At 41.8% G+C, this 17,355-nt stretch overlaps 1 protein-coding gene across 1 annotated transcript; it reads left to right on the plus strand.

The window, feature by feature from the left end:
* Positions 1-202: 202 nt before the first annotated feature.
* On the plus strand, positions 203-11,356 carry ADGRF4 (adhesion G protein-coupled receptor F4). The gene is made up of 8 exons (XM_032593311.1): positions 203-289; positions 1,458-1,512; positions 3,984-4,135; positions 4,903-5,154; positions 6,229-7,608; positions 9,794-9,835; positions 10,218-10,277; positions 11,309-11,356. Exons 1-8 carry the CDS (start codon positions 203-205, stop codon positions 11,354-11,356), a joined length of 2,076 nt encoding a protein of 691 aa, XP_032449202.1.
* The last annotated feature ends 5,999 nt before the right edge of the window (positions 11,357-17,355 follow it).

Here is a 17,355-nt window from a genome sequence, read left to right on the forward strand (position 1 = left end):
TCGTTTTTACATGTTAGCTAACTTGAAAGTAGATATTGGTGTTCTTTCTTAGAGCAGGACGTTTTGGTGTGCATATCTCAGAGTACCCTGTAGGGTCACCAAGTGTTTTGTTAGTCGACTAAGTTTTGCATTGTTCGGCCTTATCACCTTCAGCTGGATCCACCTTCATTCTCCTGCAGGTGAAGATCCTAATGTGTGAAAAATGAAGTCCCAGGAAACGATGCTTTGCTGTTTAATGTTATTCCTGGCCACGGAATGTTCTCACTATAGATCCAAGGTGAGCATCAAAGTAAGTTTGATCCATTCTTACGTGGTCCCATAGAGAAATCTGTCAGTTCTCCCAGATAGCTAAATTTATGATACAGGACGTGATTTTAAATAAATGTTCAAATGACTACAGTTTTAGTCTTGCTAATAGTTTTTTGTTTTTGTTTTTTGTTTTGAAGGGAACAAAGAAACGTTGAGAGGTGGCTGGGTCTTGCAACAGTATATTTGCAGGGTGTGACATGGAACTATAGGAGAGTAGGAAAATGACTTTTCAAGCCCCAGAGAATGTAGACAGGCAGCCATTGGGAGGAGGAAGTACCAGCCTGGCAGCTACTGATTCAGCTCCAGACTTTAACTTTCCTTCTCATTAGCTGCACAAGTTGCTTTCCTTCTCTGAGTCTTAATTTCCTTATCTGTAACCTACAGGGTATTTTTTTTTTCTTTTAGATAATATTTATAGCCCTTTATAGCTACAAAAGAGTTTGTGATTTTATTATTGTCACCTACTGATTATTCCTAGCATCTGCTCATCTCTACCTTTCTGGGGGATATAATGGTATCTGGAGGGTCATATAAACTCCATTTCATAGTTACAGTTAATACAGATGGAGACCAGCTTAGTGTTACAATTGCTACATCTGTGTTCTCCCTGGGTACTTCAACTTTCCAGGGGCCCCTGGGTGGCTCAGTCGGTTGAGCATTGGACTCTTGATTTCAGCTCAGGTCATGATCTCATGGTTTGTGAGATCAAGCCCTGCACTGGGCCTGTGCTGACAGTGCTAAGCCTGCTTGGGATTCTTTTTCTCTCCCTCTCTCTCTCTGCTGTTCCCCCATTTGCACTTTCTCTCTCTCTCAAAAGAAATAAACTAAAAAAAAAAAAAAAAAAGAGTAATGTTCATTGTTTTTTTTTTTTTAAAGCTTTCCAAAATATGGATTCAGTCCATTAACCTGACCTTCAGAGCCCAAGTGACCACTGGCAAGCTTCTAGGTCTCATCAGAAAATAGTTTGTTCTTTGTCTGTGCTCACCTCTAATGCTTCCCTCTGCAAGTTCCCATGATGTCATACATGGACGCCAGTTTTCTGGCCTAGTCCTGAACACGTTTTTACTTTATATCCACATGGAGCCTCTATGTTGAGTTGAGAGAGGAGAGTCTAGTAAAGCGGACCTTTGGGAATTTATGTTTTACAGGATGGAGATAAACATCAACATCCTGAAGGGAAACTCAAGACTGGAACGATACAAGGTATGTGTCTACAGAACAGTCTTCTTCCATATGGAGACTGGACAGAGTAAAGGAAGACTTGGCTGTGGCCAAGCATGTCCCAGACCACAAGCTTTCAATTAGAATAACAGTCTCTCTCTCTCTGACCCTCCCCTGCTCATGCTCTGTCTCTCTCTGTCTCAAAAATAAATAAAACGTTAAAAAAAAATTAGAATAGCAGTCTCTAACAAGTTCTCATTGTTTACCAGTATTGATAGACTCACTGACAATTGTACATTATCTATGACATAGTCACTGATGCAATTCAGCAAATATTCACGTGTGTTCTAGAGTAGAAGGCAAGTGTTCACTTTAAAACCCTGAAGGGAAATATGTTTGAACTAATGAGCTCACAAGGCAGAAGAGGGAACAGGACAGAATTCATTCCTTTCTACAAAGATATTTTCAGAATGCGTAAATGTATGTAACACTGGTTCTGAGAGGTCTATTGAAGTGATGTAAGATAGGTATCATGTTGGTGAGACTGGTTGCTCTCAAGAAGTCAGAGATAAACTATGGAGATAATCATGCTATGATAGTGCAAACATGTGGTTCTCCCCCAAATAGTAGAGATACCTGGATTCTCCACAGACATGGCCAACTATATTTTTAGCCCAAACACATCTCTACATAGATGCAGAATTGAGAAAAGAGAGAGAAAGATAGGTAACCTTCATTAAGTATTTATGACAACAGCGTTCTAAGTGCTGGACAGGATGCTATTTCCTTCAATGTTTGTAACAAGACTGTGGCATTGCCTCCAATTGTCTGGATAAAGAAATTGAGAAGCACTCAGCTTAAATAACTTGCCAAACCAGAGGCAGTTGGGTAGATGGTAAAGAAAAGTGCAAACTTACTTATTTCCTTTCTCCATGCATGGAGTCAACCACGGAGCTGTCCCAGCCGCAAATATAGATGCATCCCTTGACTCACCGCCAATTACTCACTACATCTTATTGATTTCAACACCTTACCACCTCTCATTATGATCTACCTCTTTTCATTCCACTACCACTCTCCTAAGGCAATTCTTCCTGGGACTACTTCAACAACTTCATTCTTGGGCTCCCTGCCTCAAGTCAATCCACTTTACCCCAGGGCCAAATTAGGCCTGCCACCAAGTTTTAGAAATAAAGTTATATTGGAACACAGCCATGCCCATTTATTTTACGTATTGTCTTTGATTGCCTTCATGCCACAAAGGCAGAGTTAAGTAGTTTTGACGGAGACCACATGGCCTTCAAGGCTGGAAATATTTACTCTCTGGCCACAGTTGTCATTTGGCAATTAAAAATATGGACTGCCTCGTTAAGCTTTCGTGTCGGACAAACAATGAAGGATATTGCATGGGTCGTGTGTATATTAAAAACTTATTCATTGTGTAACTGAATGCTTTCAGTGGATCCCTGTTGTTTGTGGATTCTGTATTTGCAAATTCTCTTGCTCATTGAAATTCATTTGTAACCCCCCAATCTCTACTCACCATGCTTTCTGGATCATTCACAGACAGAAAAAAAATAATTTGAGTTAGCTAAGGTGCAAGTTCCGAGTCAAACGAGGTGGCTCTCTGCCTTCTTGTTCCAGGTCTCCTACTCTAAACAAGTGTTCTTTTTGTGATGTATGTAGTGCCCTATGTTTTGCCTTTTGTGCTTTTTGTTGGTGATGTTTTTGGTGATTGGTGCAGTTTAAAATGGCTCCTGAGGGTAGTTCTGGTGTTCCTAAGAAGGCTGTTGTGTGTCTTAAGGAGTAAATGCATGTGTTAGTTAAACTTTGTTCCTGTGCTGTTATGAGCGATGGTGCTATTGGCCATGAGTTCAATGCTAATGAATCAACAACATAAATAAGGTGTCTTTAAATAGAAACACACAAAACAAGCCCATATACTGACTGGTTGATGAAAAGGCTGTGAGGAGAAGCTCGTAAGAACCTGCCTTGATTTCCCTTCATTCGATGCTTGTGGCAGTAGAACATAATTACTGCAAATAATGAGAATCGAGTGTATCTGAAAAATAAAATCAATATTTAACTGGGCTTCCTGTATTTTATCTGGCAACTTTATCTGGCCCTTTAGAGAAAATTTGGCTGCCTACACTATCTTTAATTATCTTTCAAAAGCGACTCCAGTCATGTTTTCTGGTAACCCCCATATTAGCACAGAATTTAAGGTCCTTCATGCCTTGACCTCTGCTTACTTCTCCCATCCTTATCTCTTGCTACACCCCGCTCAGATGCTCTGACCTAGCCTTTCTGTATGACCTGTGATCTCTACTTTCTATGTGCTGTTCTCTCTGCCTAGACATCAGCTTTGCAGTCCGCCTGGCAAGCCTTACTTGGTGCTGAGGACACTGTTCCATGTCACCTCCTCTGAAAAGCAATCCCCCAATCCCTGGAATGTTAGCTGCCTCTGTCAGAGTGCAGAAATGCTGAGTAGCCCCCTCCCCTTTCCTTTTCAGAGAAATGCCGTGGACCTTGCCTCACTGCTTCCAACTGCAGCCAGCCTTGTGCTCAGCACTTTCGTGGAGAAATAGGATTTACATGTCATCAAAACAAGTGGCAAAAGTCAACTGAAACGTGTACAAGCTTATCTGCGGAAACATTCTTTAAGGTGATGCATTTGCATATTATTGGCTTCTGGGGCTCATAGCCCAGGATGTGGTAAAGGCATTCTTCATGTGTTCTGTTCAGCACGACAATAAATCTCACATCTGGACTCGGGAAAATGGTGCAGTGGGTGAAATTTGTCTCTTCTCCTTCCTTACCCAAACTCTCCGGTACTCTTCACCCCCCACCCCCACCCCCACCCCCTTCTTCTCCCTCTCAGAATCTTTTCTAAAAATAAGATCTGAAACTCATTCACACAATGGTGAATGCTTACAGGTTAAAGAGTGAGCTCTAAATATGGATTTGTGCTTACTTTCTCCTAATTAGTGAACTCGAAACTTCTTGAAATGACACTTTAGCAATTCTTTGTTTGACCTGCCAACCTCCAAAAACCCATTCCCCACCCCACCCCTAAATTCCATGGGACTCCCCCTTTAAAAAAATCAAAAAGGCAAATTTTGTTTTTAGAATCTCTCCACATGTCTGGACAAAACTGTCTTGTTATCATACTGGAGTTAAAATCACTGTCCTGGAAGCAACAGGTCAGTATCCTGATCTCTGGGGCAATTTTGGTGGAACCTCTAGTCTGTGCGTGACTCCACCTTCCTCTCGGTCTTTTCCGGCATCCCAACGACTTTTCAGGACCACTTGCTTCTCTGTTTTCCCCATGTGGCTTATTGTGCCTTTAGCTCCTTTACTCTGATATATGTTAGGTTCTTAATCACATTTGAACAAAGCAACTTTGTTTTTTTATTTTAAAAAAAAAAACAGGACTTCAATAGTGCATTACGCCTTTCCGTAGCCGCAGCATCCGTCCCTCTGTACGTTCTTGACTTCCGAGCTCCAGAGCCCCTGGAGAGTGTAGCCCAAGGAATCCGCAGGAACTGTCCAGTTGATTACGCCTGCATAATTGATGTTGTGAAATCATCAGAAGCCACGTCTGGAAACATTGCATTTATAGTGGAGTTATTAAGAAATATTTCTACGGATTTGTCTGACAATGTTACCCCAGAGAAGATGAAGGTATTCTTTGTTCGTTTCATTGAAAAAACTGACAGTCTTCTTCTTCTTCTTCTTTTTTTAAAACAAATCTTGCATTTAAACAGTTTCAAGTGTACTCTTCAGGGTACAAGGTATGACAACCACGGCAACCATAACAATGATGGGCATTTTATTTCAGCCTGGTGTATCAATTCACTCTAGTTTATGGAAGTGTTCGAGAAGTTTGCACATTTTTAATACATGTTTTTGTACAGACTATTTTCAAGGGAATGTCACAAAAGGATGGCTGTGAACAAGACTGTGTCCACTCTAGTGTTGCCCAAATTTCATTCTGTAGAACATAATTATTTCGAGAAATGTTAACGGAGATTTCTGTACATAGCACATGTAGGAATTCTGGGTTAAACAAAGTTAAGCAGGTTTCCTTATGGCGGGACTTTTTAGAACCTTTTATATGTTAACGAAGTTTGGCCCTCTTTATAAGAGTAGGGGGTATTGGGATGTGGCACACAGTATTTCTGAAATTTAGGTTTTTATAGAATCTATTCCCAATTCCCTCCATTAAGCAATCATTGCTATCTCACGGGAATCTTGGGTTATAGAGACTGCAGTTTACAAATGCTGCCCCAGGGCACATAATAAAGCAAGTAAACTATACCTGTGACTTTTATTTGAGTTTAATTATTGTTTCACTTTTTTGCCTTCTCTGAAGGCTTATTAGCATGAAATTCTAATAAACAGGGAATTTGAAGAAAAAAAATTTTTTTTTCAACGTTTACTTATTTTTGGGACAGAGAGAGACAGAGCATGAACGGGGGAGGGTCAGAGAGAGAGGGAGACACAGAATCGGAACCAGGCTCCAGGCTCTGAGCCATCAGCCCAGAGCCTGACGCGGGGCTCGAACTCACGGACCGCGAGATCGTGACCTGGCTGAAGTCGGATGCTTAACTGACTGCGACACCCAGGCGCCCCTGAAGAAAATTTTGTTAAATAAGATCAGATCGTTTGATCTTTACAAGTTTCAGATTTTGGAAATTGACTTTCTACAATAATGTGTAAATCCTTAGTGTAAATTTCCACTTTTGTCCATGGCAGAGTTATAGTGAAGTGGCCAACCACATCCTCGATACAGCAGCCATTTCAAATTGGGCTTTCATTCCAGACAAAAATACCAGCTCGGATTTTTTGCAGTCAATGAATCTGTTTGCAAGGCAACTCCACATCCACGAGGATTCTGAGAACATTGCAGATGAACTCTTCATTCAGACAAAGGGGTTTCACATCAACAATGATACCTCAGAGAAAAAGTTCAACTTCTCCACGAGCATGAACAATATGACAGAGGGTCTCATAGGAATGATAGAAATTCCCAGGCAAGAGCTGTGGAAGTTGCCACCAAATGCATCCCAAGCCATTAGCATAGCTTTTCCCACCTTGGGGGCCATACTGAGAGAAGTCCACCTGCCGAATGTGAGTCTTCCTAGACCTGTAAATGGTCTCGTCCTTTCAGTGATTTTACCAGAAAGATTGAAGCAAGTCTTACTCACCTTCGAGAAGATCAATAAATCCCAGAATGCCCGGGCCCAGTGTGTTGGCTGGCACTCCAGGAAAAGGAGGTGGGACGAAAATGTGTGTGAAACCACGCTGGAGATCATGAACAAAGTAAAATGCCAGTGTAACTACACCGGCATGGTGATGTCCTTTTCCATTCTGATGTCCCCCAAATCTGTTGACAGCAAAGTCTTGGACTACATCACCTGCATTGGGCTCAGCATCTCCATCTTTAGCTTGATTCTTTGCCTGATCATTGAAGCCGCTGTGTGGTCCCGGGTGGTTGTGACAGAGATATCCTACATGCGTCACGTGTGCATCGTCAACATCGCCGTGTCGCTCCTGATTGCTAACGTGTGGTTCATCATAAACTCTAACTTTCACAAAAAGGCCCAGGACTCCAACTGGTGTGTTGCACTGACATTTTTCAGCCACCTTTTCTACCTCTCTCTGTTTTTCTGGATGTTCTTCAAAGCACTGCTTATCGTCTATGGGATATTGGTTGTTTTCCGCAGGATGATGAAGACCCGCATGATGGCCATCGGCTTTGCCATTGGCTACGGATGCCCGTTGGTCATTGCTGGCACCACAGTTGCTATCACGGTCCCGGAGAAAGGCTACATGAGACCCGACGCCTGCTGGCTTAACTGGGACAACACCAAAGCCCTTTTGGCATTTGCCATCCCAGCCTTGGTCATTGTGGCCGTGAACCTTGCGGTGGTTTTGGTTGTTGCTGTCAACACTCAGAGGCCCTCTATTGGCAGTTCCAAGGCTCAGGATCTGGCCATAATTATGAGGATCAGCAAAAATGTTGCCATCCTTACCCCATTGCTGGGACTGACCTGGGGTTTTGGAATAGCCACACTTATAGAAGGCACTTCCTTGATATTCCATATAATCTTTGCCCTGCTCAATGCTTTCCAGGTAAGTTCCAAGAGGGAGACTTATTTTTACTAATTATTATTATTAATTGTCTTACTCATAAGATATTTTTATTTCATAATTTCTTATTCTGGCTATACAACAAACTATGACCATGATTTAAAAATATAGAATACAAAATGTTCTTTTTAACTCTTTCCATGTCTTAGTGACATTTGGCTGTGGCCTCCCTTACCCTATTGGTTGTCAATTTGGATTTAGCTGATCAGGCTGGTTAGGTGGGCATCTCCTTCCTTCTGTCCTCCCTGATCCCTCCTAACGTTTCAATGTCAGAAGAAGGTTACCTTCATTTATCAAAGACTTGTCTTTGGCCAAAGATGTGTGAGTCTACACTCACATATAATGCCTCAAAACAAGCACGGTTTTTTTATCCTTTCTCAAGGAGTTTAGGGATTCAGTGAAACAGTCGTTTTCCATACTGTGGAGAGAGAACCCTTGCCATTCTCTTTGAATGTTAACCAGTGAGGAGCTCTTACACCTCTTCCCTGCTTTCGCTGTGAAATAAATGTAGGCTGTGATTCCCTGAAATGGATCTTGCACATGTTGTCTGACCTTAGAGATGTCACTTTTCTCTGGGCCTCGGCCTTCTCCTTAGTAAGATAAAGATATGAATCTAAAATCCTCTATATTGTCTTTATCTTGCCTTAACCACACTTGGTTTGGCAAAATGATCCCTCTAAAAATTGTTGTACTCTATGTGACTACTGTGCATGTGCTTTTGGGAAGCCGTCTCTAGCCAGACCACTTTTTATACCTACGAATAATAGCAAATTGGGCAAGTTCATATCCTTAGTTAGGCTTTTAATCAGGGCTTGGCCAACTACGGCCTGCTGCCTGGTTTTGGAAGTAGTATTACTGGAATAGAGCCATACTCATTTGTTTGCATTTTGCCTATGGCTGCTTTTGAGCTACGATGGCAGAGTTGGCTAGCTGTAACAGAAACTGTAGAGCTCAAAATATGCATTACCTGGTTTTTCACAGAAAAAAAATTTCCAACCGCTGCTTTAAATATATAAATATAACTGCTTAGTAAAGCAACAATGTATTCCTATAGCATGTCCCTATTACCCTATTTTAAAACGTTATATAAAACAGAAAGCAGGCTTTTAAGAAATGCCAGCTCAGATCAGCTATATATCTTCCTCATACGTTCTTCAATAACTGTGGAGAACATTCGACTCTTTCCCTTGCATGGCTTTTAAGGAGAAACCTTTGACTTATGGTTTTTTTTTTTGTTTTTTGTTTCTTCATCTTCTTTTTTTTAATCAAAAGCTCTTGGACTCATGTAAATCTCCCCAACTCTTGAAGTTACTTTGGTGACTGATGATCTCATTTTATTTTATTTTATTTTTTACTTTGCAACTTAATTAAACCCTGAAAGTTTTATTCTGTTTCTTTTTCAAAAGAAAAACACTGAAAAACTTTTAGGTAAATACACTCCAACTTTTCTTAGCAAGCTTTTCCTGTGACTCACATTTAAAAATTTCAGTCTTCTGAGTAGTGTTTCTTTGCCATGAAACTATCCTCAGAAACCCAGGCTCCTTCCACTCTCATGGAAGGATGCAGAATTTTCTGAAAGTTCAACTTCCACCATTTAGAAAGATTGACTATCGATTATTATGACTTCATAGGAAACCAAAGAATTTAAACTTGAACAGACCCTGGCATTTTATATTTCTGTAATTTTCTTTCTTTTATATATAAACTTATTCCACCAGCTCAGAGGCCCTGCTATTTCTTGGCTTTTAATTCCAACTGAAAGTAAACTATAATACAGGTTTCATTTCTCAGACACCTTCCATGATTGTCACTGTGAACTATAAGATTTCATGTCATGTTGCGTCATGTTGCTGTTATTATGAGTAAGATCAGCTACTTAAGGTTTGGAAAGTAAACAGATACAATAATGTAGAAAATACTCTCTTCCATCTGTAGCCACTCAATAAATATCAATAACTCTCATGCACAGACATGAAGGTGATCCTTTTTCTTTGAGGTACAGTCACAGAGAATACTTGCCAATGCATTTTTATCTGCATCAATAGAAGCTGAAGTTTCTAGTACCCAATAACTGTCCTTGAAGATATCTAGAAGAGTGATATTAAAATAACAGTTGGGATATTGTCTGCCTCACAGTCCCTCATACTTCGGTTGAATTTTGCCACAGGGATTCTTCATCTTGCTGTTTGGAACCATCATGGACCACAAGGTAATTTGAATTTGTTTCACTCACTGTGAACATTTTCACACGGCTCAGGTAGCAGGGGGATGAAGCAGCTTTGAGAAGAAAGCCTGGTCCCTGGGTGTGAATTTTATGGGGGTGCTTCAGGCATCAGCTTAGAGGAGGAAAGCAGAGAACTATACTCCTTCCTTTCCTGCATTTAATCAACAGGAGGTTGTGTATGAGTGTATCTAGAAGAATAAAAACCATAACCAGAATTTTAACTTTAATGATAAATCCAATTATAATGACACCTCAGCTTTTATTGGCTAAGCATAGTGCTTCTGACGTTGCTTCTGCCAGGGTTATTGGTCTCGAAGTTCTGGGTTTTGGGGATGTTGTCGTTTCTTCACTGTCCTTGCTTCTTCAGATAAGAGATGCTTTGCGGATGAGGATGTCTTCACTGAAGGGGAGATCAAGGGCGGTAGAGGTAAGCCCTTCCTCTCAGTCTCAATACTTAAGGGTCAGTGTCCTCAGTAGAGTCATGAAGAGACAAATATTATAGCCTAGTATTCAGGATTTGTTAGCAAAGAGAATTATTAGGACATGCATTCAATCATTCATTTCTTCACTTGACAAATTTGGAGTATCCTGCTAAAGCTTCAGGTCAGCAGAAAATCCCTCTCAAGAGAATTTTCCACCTTGGATGTATTTCAACTTGACATCTGGACCGTTGAGATGGGACAACATGAAACCAGGATCGTAGACTCATAAAACACTAGAGCTGGGAAATGAGAGATGAGTTAGAAATGAGACTCTAGTCCAACCTAGTCATTTCATAGGTAAGGAAACCAGGACCCAGTGTACTTATGAGATTTGCCCGAAGTCTCCCAGAGAATCATGGGAGTTAGCGTGCTCCTTTCTCAAGACTCTTCAGTAAGCCACATTCTTGGGCTGAAGTACACGTATATTGATCTTGAAGATGACTTTTGACCAAGGTGTCTGTCTTGTAAGGTACCAACTAAAATTACCATCATTGTTATATTAGTTAGAAAGAAGCCATTTACTCCACCAACAGTTTCTTAATAAGAGCTACTTTCTTAATAAACAAACAAAAAATTTTCTGCACACACTGAGAGCCAGCGTTTACAGTTAGCTACTACTGAGTGTGACTTTTGGTACCATAGTCCATCAATTCTAAGATAGGCATTTTCTTCACCTTTTAACAATTCTAAAATTGGAATGTGTCTTACAATCAGTGGCATGTCATGATTTAATTGGTAAGATTTTTTTCCTTTCTTTTTCTTAGTGGAATAAAAAAATAATGATGTGGCTTACAATGTTAGGTTCAGTGAAATATGATAATTTAATTCTGTGTAGCTGTGTCAGTTTGGGTACTTCTTTTCATGTTTCCATTTTTACATATTTATATCTCTAGACAAGCATATACATAAATATGAATACATTTTGTCAATGCCCTTATTCACTGACATCAGTGTTGCTTCCCCCCCCCCCATTTAGAATGCATCATTAAGCCCAACCAATGGATCTAAATTAATGAATCGGTGAAAATGACAGGTGAGTATTAAAAATTCAAGGAGAAGCTTTGCTTGCAAGTTGTGACAAACTCCTTAATGCTCCTTGTGAGCACACTATTGCCTACGATGTGATGCAGGAGTGAGGTGGGGAGGGAACAGGAGGATATATCTTTCAGAGATTAAAAACTTCTTCATTGCTCAGCGCATAAATGAAAATATGCACATATTTAAAACCTATGTCATCTCAGTTTACATGACCATATCTTTTTTTTTTTTTAAGTTTTAATTTAAATTCCAGTTAGTTAACATGGGGCACCCGGGTGGCTCAGTTAAGTATCTGACTTTGGCTCACGTTATGATCTTGCGGTTCACGAGCTCAAGCTTCACATCAGGCTATCGGGCTCTGTGCTGACAGCTCAGAGCCTGGAGCCTGCTTCAAATTCTGTGTCTCTCTTTCTGCCCCTCTCCCACTCATGCTCTCTCTCTCTCTTTCTCAAAAATAAATAAACATTAAAAAAATTACAGTAAATTCCAGTTAGATAACATAGAGTGTAATATTAGTTTCAGGTGTACAATACAATGATTCAACACTTCCTTACAACACCCAGTGTCGTCACAAGTGCACTCCTTAATCCCCATTGCCTATTTAGCCAATCCCTCCACCCACCGTCCCTCTGGTTACCCTCATTTTGTTCTTCCTAATAAAGAGTCTGTTTCTTGGTTTGCTTCCGTCTCTCTTTCTCCCATTTGCTCATTTGTTTTGTTTCTTAAATTACACATATGAGTGAAATCATATGGTGTTTGTCTCTCTCTGACTTACTTTGCTTAGCATAATGTTCTCTAGCTCCATCCACGTCATTGCAAATGGCAAAATTTCATTCCTCTTTTATGACTGAGTAATCCATTATCTATCTATCTGTCTATCTGACTTCTTTTTTATCCATTCATCAGACAACGGACACTTGAGCTATTTCTGTAATTTGGCTGTTGTAGATAATGCTGCTGTAAACATTGGGGTGCATGTATCACTTTGAGTTACTATTTTTGTATTCTTATATGACCAAATCTTAGGAATCTTTTTCTTTCCTCAGTGAGAGGATGATATCATCGCATCTGTACTGATGTAGCATACACCCTTACTGTCTACGGCACTCAACACACCCTCATTTCATCTTGTCAGTGAGTGGTGACACTTAGAATAACCTCATTGTTTAGAAGGAAGACTTAATTGATTGAAATCACAAAGCAACAAGCCTGTCTCTCCCTAATGAAGTTGGAGCCCAAAATCATCCCTAAGGGGGTGTGGGTAGAACTGTAGCAAGTTAGCTGTCTAACAGCCAACCTATAAGACATATTTCTCCACAGGTGAAATGGAAGGAAAACAAATATTAGGCATCCACGAAGGGCAATTAGTCGCAGCATGGCAGCCAGAAGCCTGAGAGGTAGTGGCGGGGTGTGGGCAGGGGTGATCAATCTTGGTAAGGTCTTCATGGCCCTTGTACATGGATATAGATGAGTCTCAGATTTTTTTTTTTAAACACCATCTGGCGGCAGGCACATCTCCTTCTACATTTCATTCTCTTTCTGAGTCACAGCCGACTATTGAACAACGGGGCAAAGCAAAGAGCTGAAACAACCGCATGGAATCAAAGACATTCTAAGTTGGTAGGATCATGAAGGGACCTGCCGTGTTACAGGTCCCACAAACCCACGTTGCGCTGCTGTGCAACATTGGTGCACGGTCCCGGGAGAGGGAGGGGGAGAAAGAGGGCTTTGTCATATACGTTGACAGGCATGTGTGGGGGGCCAGGAGAACACCACCATACTATTCTTAATTAATCTTCCTCACATTTGGGTTTTTGTATTAGAACTTTAAAGGGGGGAAGGAGTGATATTGTAGAGTTTTAAAAAAGTTAACTCTCCCACCTCTGCCCATTTCCTAGTCTAAAGAGCTCCTCCATAGTGGAACATGACTATAACATTCTTGATTAGTCACTAATCAAGAGGTGATTCAGATGACCTGTAAAAGCTGACCTTTCCATCAAGGTCCCAGTTTGACCTGTTTTCTGAAGTTCATTAGATATCTCAAGGGGAGGAGGCTCTGCATCCTCAGGGGTACTAAGTCTAACCATCCTAGAGAAGACAGGTATGGTTGAAGTCTAATTTCTAGCCTGTTGGGCATACCTGGTTGGCTGTAGTAAAAACTGGAGAAAACCAGTAGAATCCAGGATCTGGGCTGCACGACTTCCTGGAATCGGGGAGGTGCATAAAGCTTCCACTGGTACTTGGGGGAAGTGTAGGAAGGAGATGGGAATGCACTAACAGCTCCCCAAAGAAATCCTCATTTGATTCTTCAACACATGATTCTTCAACTTCTGTTATTTAAAAATATTTTTTTTAATGCTTCTTTAGTTTTGAGAGAGAGAAAGCGGGGAAGGGGCAGAGAGAGAGAGACGAAGACACAGAATCTGAAGCAGACTCCAGGCTCTGAGCTGTCCGCACAGAGCCTGCCAGGGGGCTCGAACTCATGAGCTGTGACATCGTGAGCTGAGTCGAAGTCGGGTGCTTAACCGAGCCACGCAGGCTCCCCCTTCAACTTCTGTTTTTGAATCTGTGAGGTGGGGGATGAACCGAGGATGGCATTCTTTCAGTGTGTCCTCCACAGGTGGCTCTGTGCCTATTGAATTTTGTCAGGAATTGGAGCTGTGCCTTTTAGATCTGGATGGATGTGAAACCAGAAAGATCAGGAACAGCAGCTGTCACTGGGGCAGGCCGTCTTAGGGGCCTAACAAGTTAGAGGTCAGGGACAGGAAATTTACAGCAAGCGAATGGAAACCCAGCAGAACCAGGGAGTTCTGTCAGCAGAGGGCCTGCAGCCACGGGTTAAGGGCAGAGTTACAGCTCAGCAATGCAGGGTGTTTAGTAAGTGCAAGTCAGGTTGCAGCCCAAGGCAGAGCCCAATCACAAGGAGAAGAGTAGTATTTCCGGCCTTGATCAGAACACAAAATCAAAGGGTGATGCAGTCTGAGGAGATGGGCAGGATTTCATTGTTGAGAAAGGGGGCCGGAAGTCATAATGGGACTTGCAAAGATTGGAGACCCTGAGCCTGGGGGCGCAGCTCCTCATATCCCAGTGACCTCAGGTTTGATTGCTCTTGGAAATAAGGTCCAGAAAGTTTTGTCAGGAGGTCTTGAGGTCAGCGAAGGACTGCAGAGGTGTGGAGACCTGGCAGTTTGCTTCAGGTATAGATTCTAATTGGGGAAATCCCATCCTGGAGGCTGAGGAGGGAGGGAGAAGACGGTCTTACCGTGAAGCCAGCTGCACAGCGCCCTCTGCTGTTCATAGGAAGGGCGGGCCTTTGCTACAACCCAAATGGAGCCTGTTTTTACCCAGTGTTATTCCAGGGTCACCAGGAAGTCTCTTCGGTTCCTGTAAAATCTCTTCCACATATTTGTTTATGCCTGAATTCACCTCAAAGGATGCAGAACTCTTCATTCCGCAGTGGGAAATGAGACTGACTGAACAAATACCGGGAGGAAAGCAACAGCCTTTTCTGTGTTAAGTTGTCCATTTAGAGTAGCAGCCATTCCAGAGACCAAGCTTAGATAGCTGGAGAGGAAGAAAGGGCACGAGCCCCAAGTTTAGGGCTAAGGGAGCAGCATGAAGACAGAGGGTGCAGAAAAAATGAAGCTTGGTGGGGGTGGGGGGTGGGGGGGAGGAACAGCCTCCCTACTGTGTGACTTTGAGGAGATTGTCCGTGCCTCGGTGCATATCCTCCTCTGTAAAATGAGGCTAATAATAACACATACCTCTCAGGATGGTTTCAGGACTCAATGAGCTAACATATTAAGGACTCAGAATAACTCCTGATTCGAATGAGCAGTAATTGCCTGTTGTTCTTCCTGTTAACACGAGTTTTGACCATTTTGCCTAGGCCGCTCCATTCCTCATGGACGTTCCCTGTCTTGGACTGAGAGTTGAGGTCTGGGAGAGGGAGACTGGAATGCAGGGACAACCCGTGCTTCCCCGGAAGACTTTCTCTTCTTGCCAGGCGTGACAGTTAAGCTGTCAGGGCGAAAATGTTTGCTGAGGAAAAAGAATACCGTTTGGTGACGGGGCTTCAAGGAGGTAGAACCACTGACTCTGCCCATGACTTGCAAGAGCCCGGCTTCTTGATCAGCCTTGGCAAGATTAAGTCAAAGAGCCATTTTCTGACCTGCTGGACACGCCTGGGGCTCTACTGGACATTGTGTGCTTTCACTCCCAAGGCCTGCTCTGTGGCTCCATAGGCCCTGTCATTGTCACTCTGGAGGGATCCTGGGCACTTTGGGGGACGGGAGTTAGATCCAGTTTCAGGGGTAGGGGGTGGGCATGGGTGTTGGGGGTGGGGTGGCAGCAGAAATACTGAAGTACTTTGGAAACAGTTAAGTTATGGCAGGTTTCCTAAAGATGGGCAACAGAGGCAAAATAAAAGGTCTTTTAAACGTGCTTATTATTTTAGTCTATTTTAGGCCTTGAATAAAATAGTTTAACTGCTAGGGTTTTAGTTTCCTCATTTGTGAAACTTAAAAAATATTCTCGTAGGTATTGTTATTTGCGTGTATGTGTGTGTGTGTGTGTGTGTGTGTGTGTATTTAAAGCCCTATACACAAAACAGATTCTGGTTGTTACTTTACAAATAAAAATAAAAACATTTACTTTTCACAGCTGGCTTATGTGTGAGTTCACTCAAGGTAGATGGCCCCAGTGTACCACAACATTCTTGGGTATCAGCCCTTTTATCAGTCGACCTCAGCCCTTTGATCAGACACACAGGAGACCCGCCCGGGAATGTAATCCTACCATATGCTTACAAGGTGATAACCCGGGAAAACTTGGCAAACAGCATTACTGTTTTTCAGACATGCTCAGTGATATTTTTATCGCCAATTTTGGTTTTAAACAGTCAACTAGTCAATAGGTCTGAAGCTGGCCACGTGGACATGAGTAGTGCAATTTGACCAAAGCAGAAGTCATAAAGGCCTGTTAAGTCATTGTTTTTCCACAACACACACACACAAACAAGTACCTCTTTGCAGGCCTGCTTTCAGAGCCTTTAGTGTTGGTAGTTTGGAACCGGGACAGGGACTGGTTTCAAATCGAACAGCAATTATTTTAGTGATGAAAAATCTCAGTCATTTGGAAATTGTGCCCCTCTCCTGAAATTAAAATAAATTATTCATAATGAGGGGCATGAACCTAACTTCCAGATTTATCAAATTTCCTGAATATTGTTTTTTTGACCATATTTCCTTTTTGACTCTAGCCATTATGGAAACAACTTCTTACTTCTCTCAACCCCCCGAGATTTAGAAATTCCAGAGCTTCATGTAATTCCAAGCCCAATGATTGCCTTTAGTTTGGTAGATTTATTTGGTATTGTGTCAAGGTCAAATTAATAATTTCCTCATGATAGTAGCATTTAATCTCTTTTCTTTTTTCTATTTTCCCAAGCTCTTCATCTTGTTAATGGAACTGTGCTACGAGTAGCCAATTGTGCAATAACAGAACACATTCATTTCGAAAAATCACCACACTAAGCAAAATTGGCAATAAGACCCACAGAACTTATGGGAAACGTGAGATTCGGGATATAATATGCCAACATCCAGGCAGAATCTTAGGCAGAAGTATCTTAGCCCTGAGCAACTCAGCTCAAAGACAGATTTTCTCCTAGGAATTTTCTCCTGCTGGTAATGCTCATCTTTGAACACAACTCAGTGACTAAATGGTTGTACTTCCATTGAGAAATCCATTTTTCAACTTCATTATGTGGCCAGGTGATATTTTATCACCCCTTCCACCTTCCCATATCCCATTCATTTCATTTCAAAGTGTGCCTGAAAGTTTGCATGACAAACAGAAGGGGTGGCTTTTATTTGGTGTTTGCTTTGCCATCCCAGCTCCTCAAAAGGTAACAATCTGTTTAGGGACTGGGGCTTTGGTTTCCAGGGAGATACAGAATCTCTGGGACATAGTCGGTCAAGGAGT

The sequence above is a fragment of the Lynx canadensis genome, chromosome B2, assembly GCF_007474595.2.
Source record: "Lynx canadensis isolate LIC74 chromosome B2, mLynCan4.pri.v2, whole genome shotgun sequence".
In the NCBI taxonomy this organism is placed as follows: domain Eukaryota; kingdom Metazoa; phylum Chordata; class Mammalia; order Carnivora; family Felidae; genus Lynx; species Lynx canadensis.

Coding starts and splice junctions, on each gene's coding strand:
- ADGRF4 (XM_032593311.1), top strand. CDS start 203: ATGAAGTCCCAGGAAACGATGCTTTGCTGTTTAATGTTATTCCTGGCC. Junction 5,155..6,228: donor TTACCCCAGAGAAGATGAAG/GTATTCTTTGTT, acceptor TGTCCATGGCAG/AGTTATAGTGAAGTGGCCAA. Junction 7,609..9,793: donor CCCTGCTCAATGCTTTCCAG/GTAAGTTCCAAG, acceptor ATTTTGCCACAG/GGATTCTTCATCTTGCTGTT.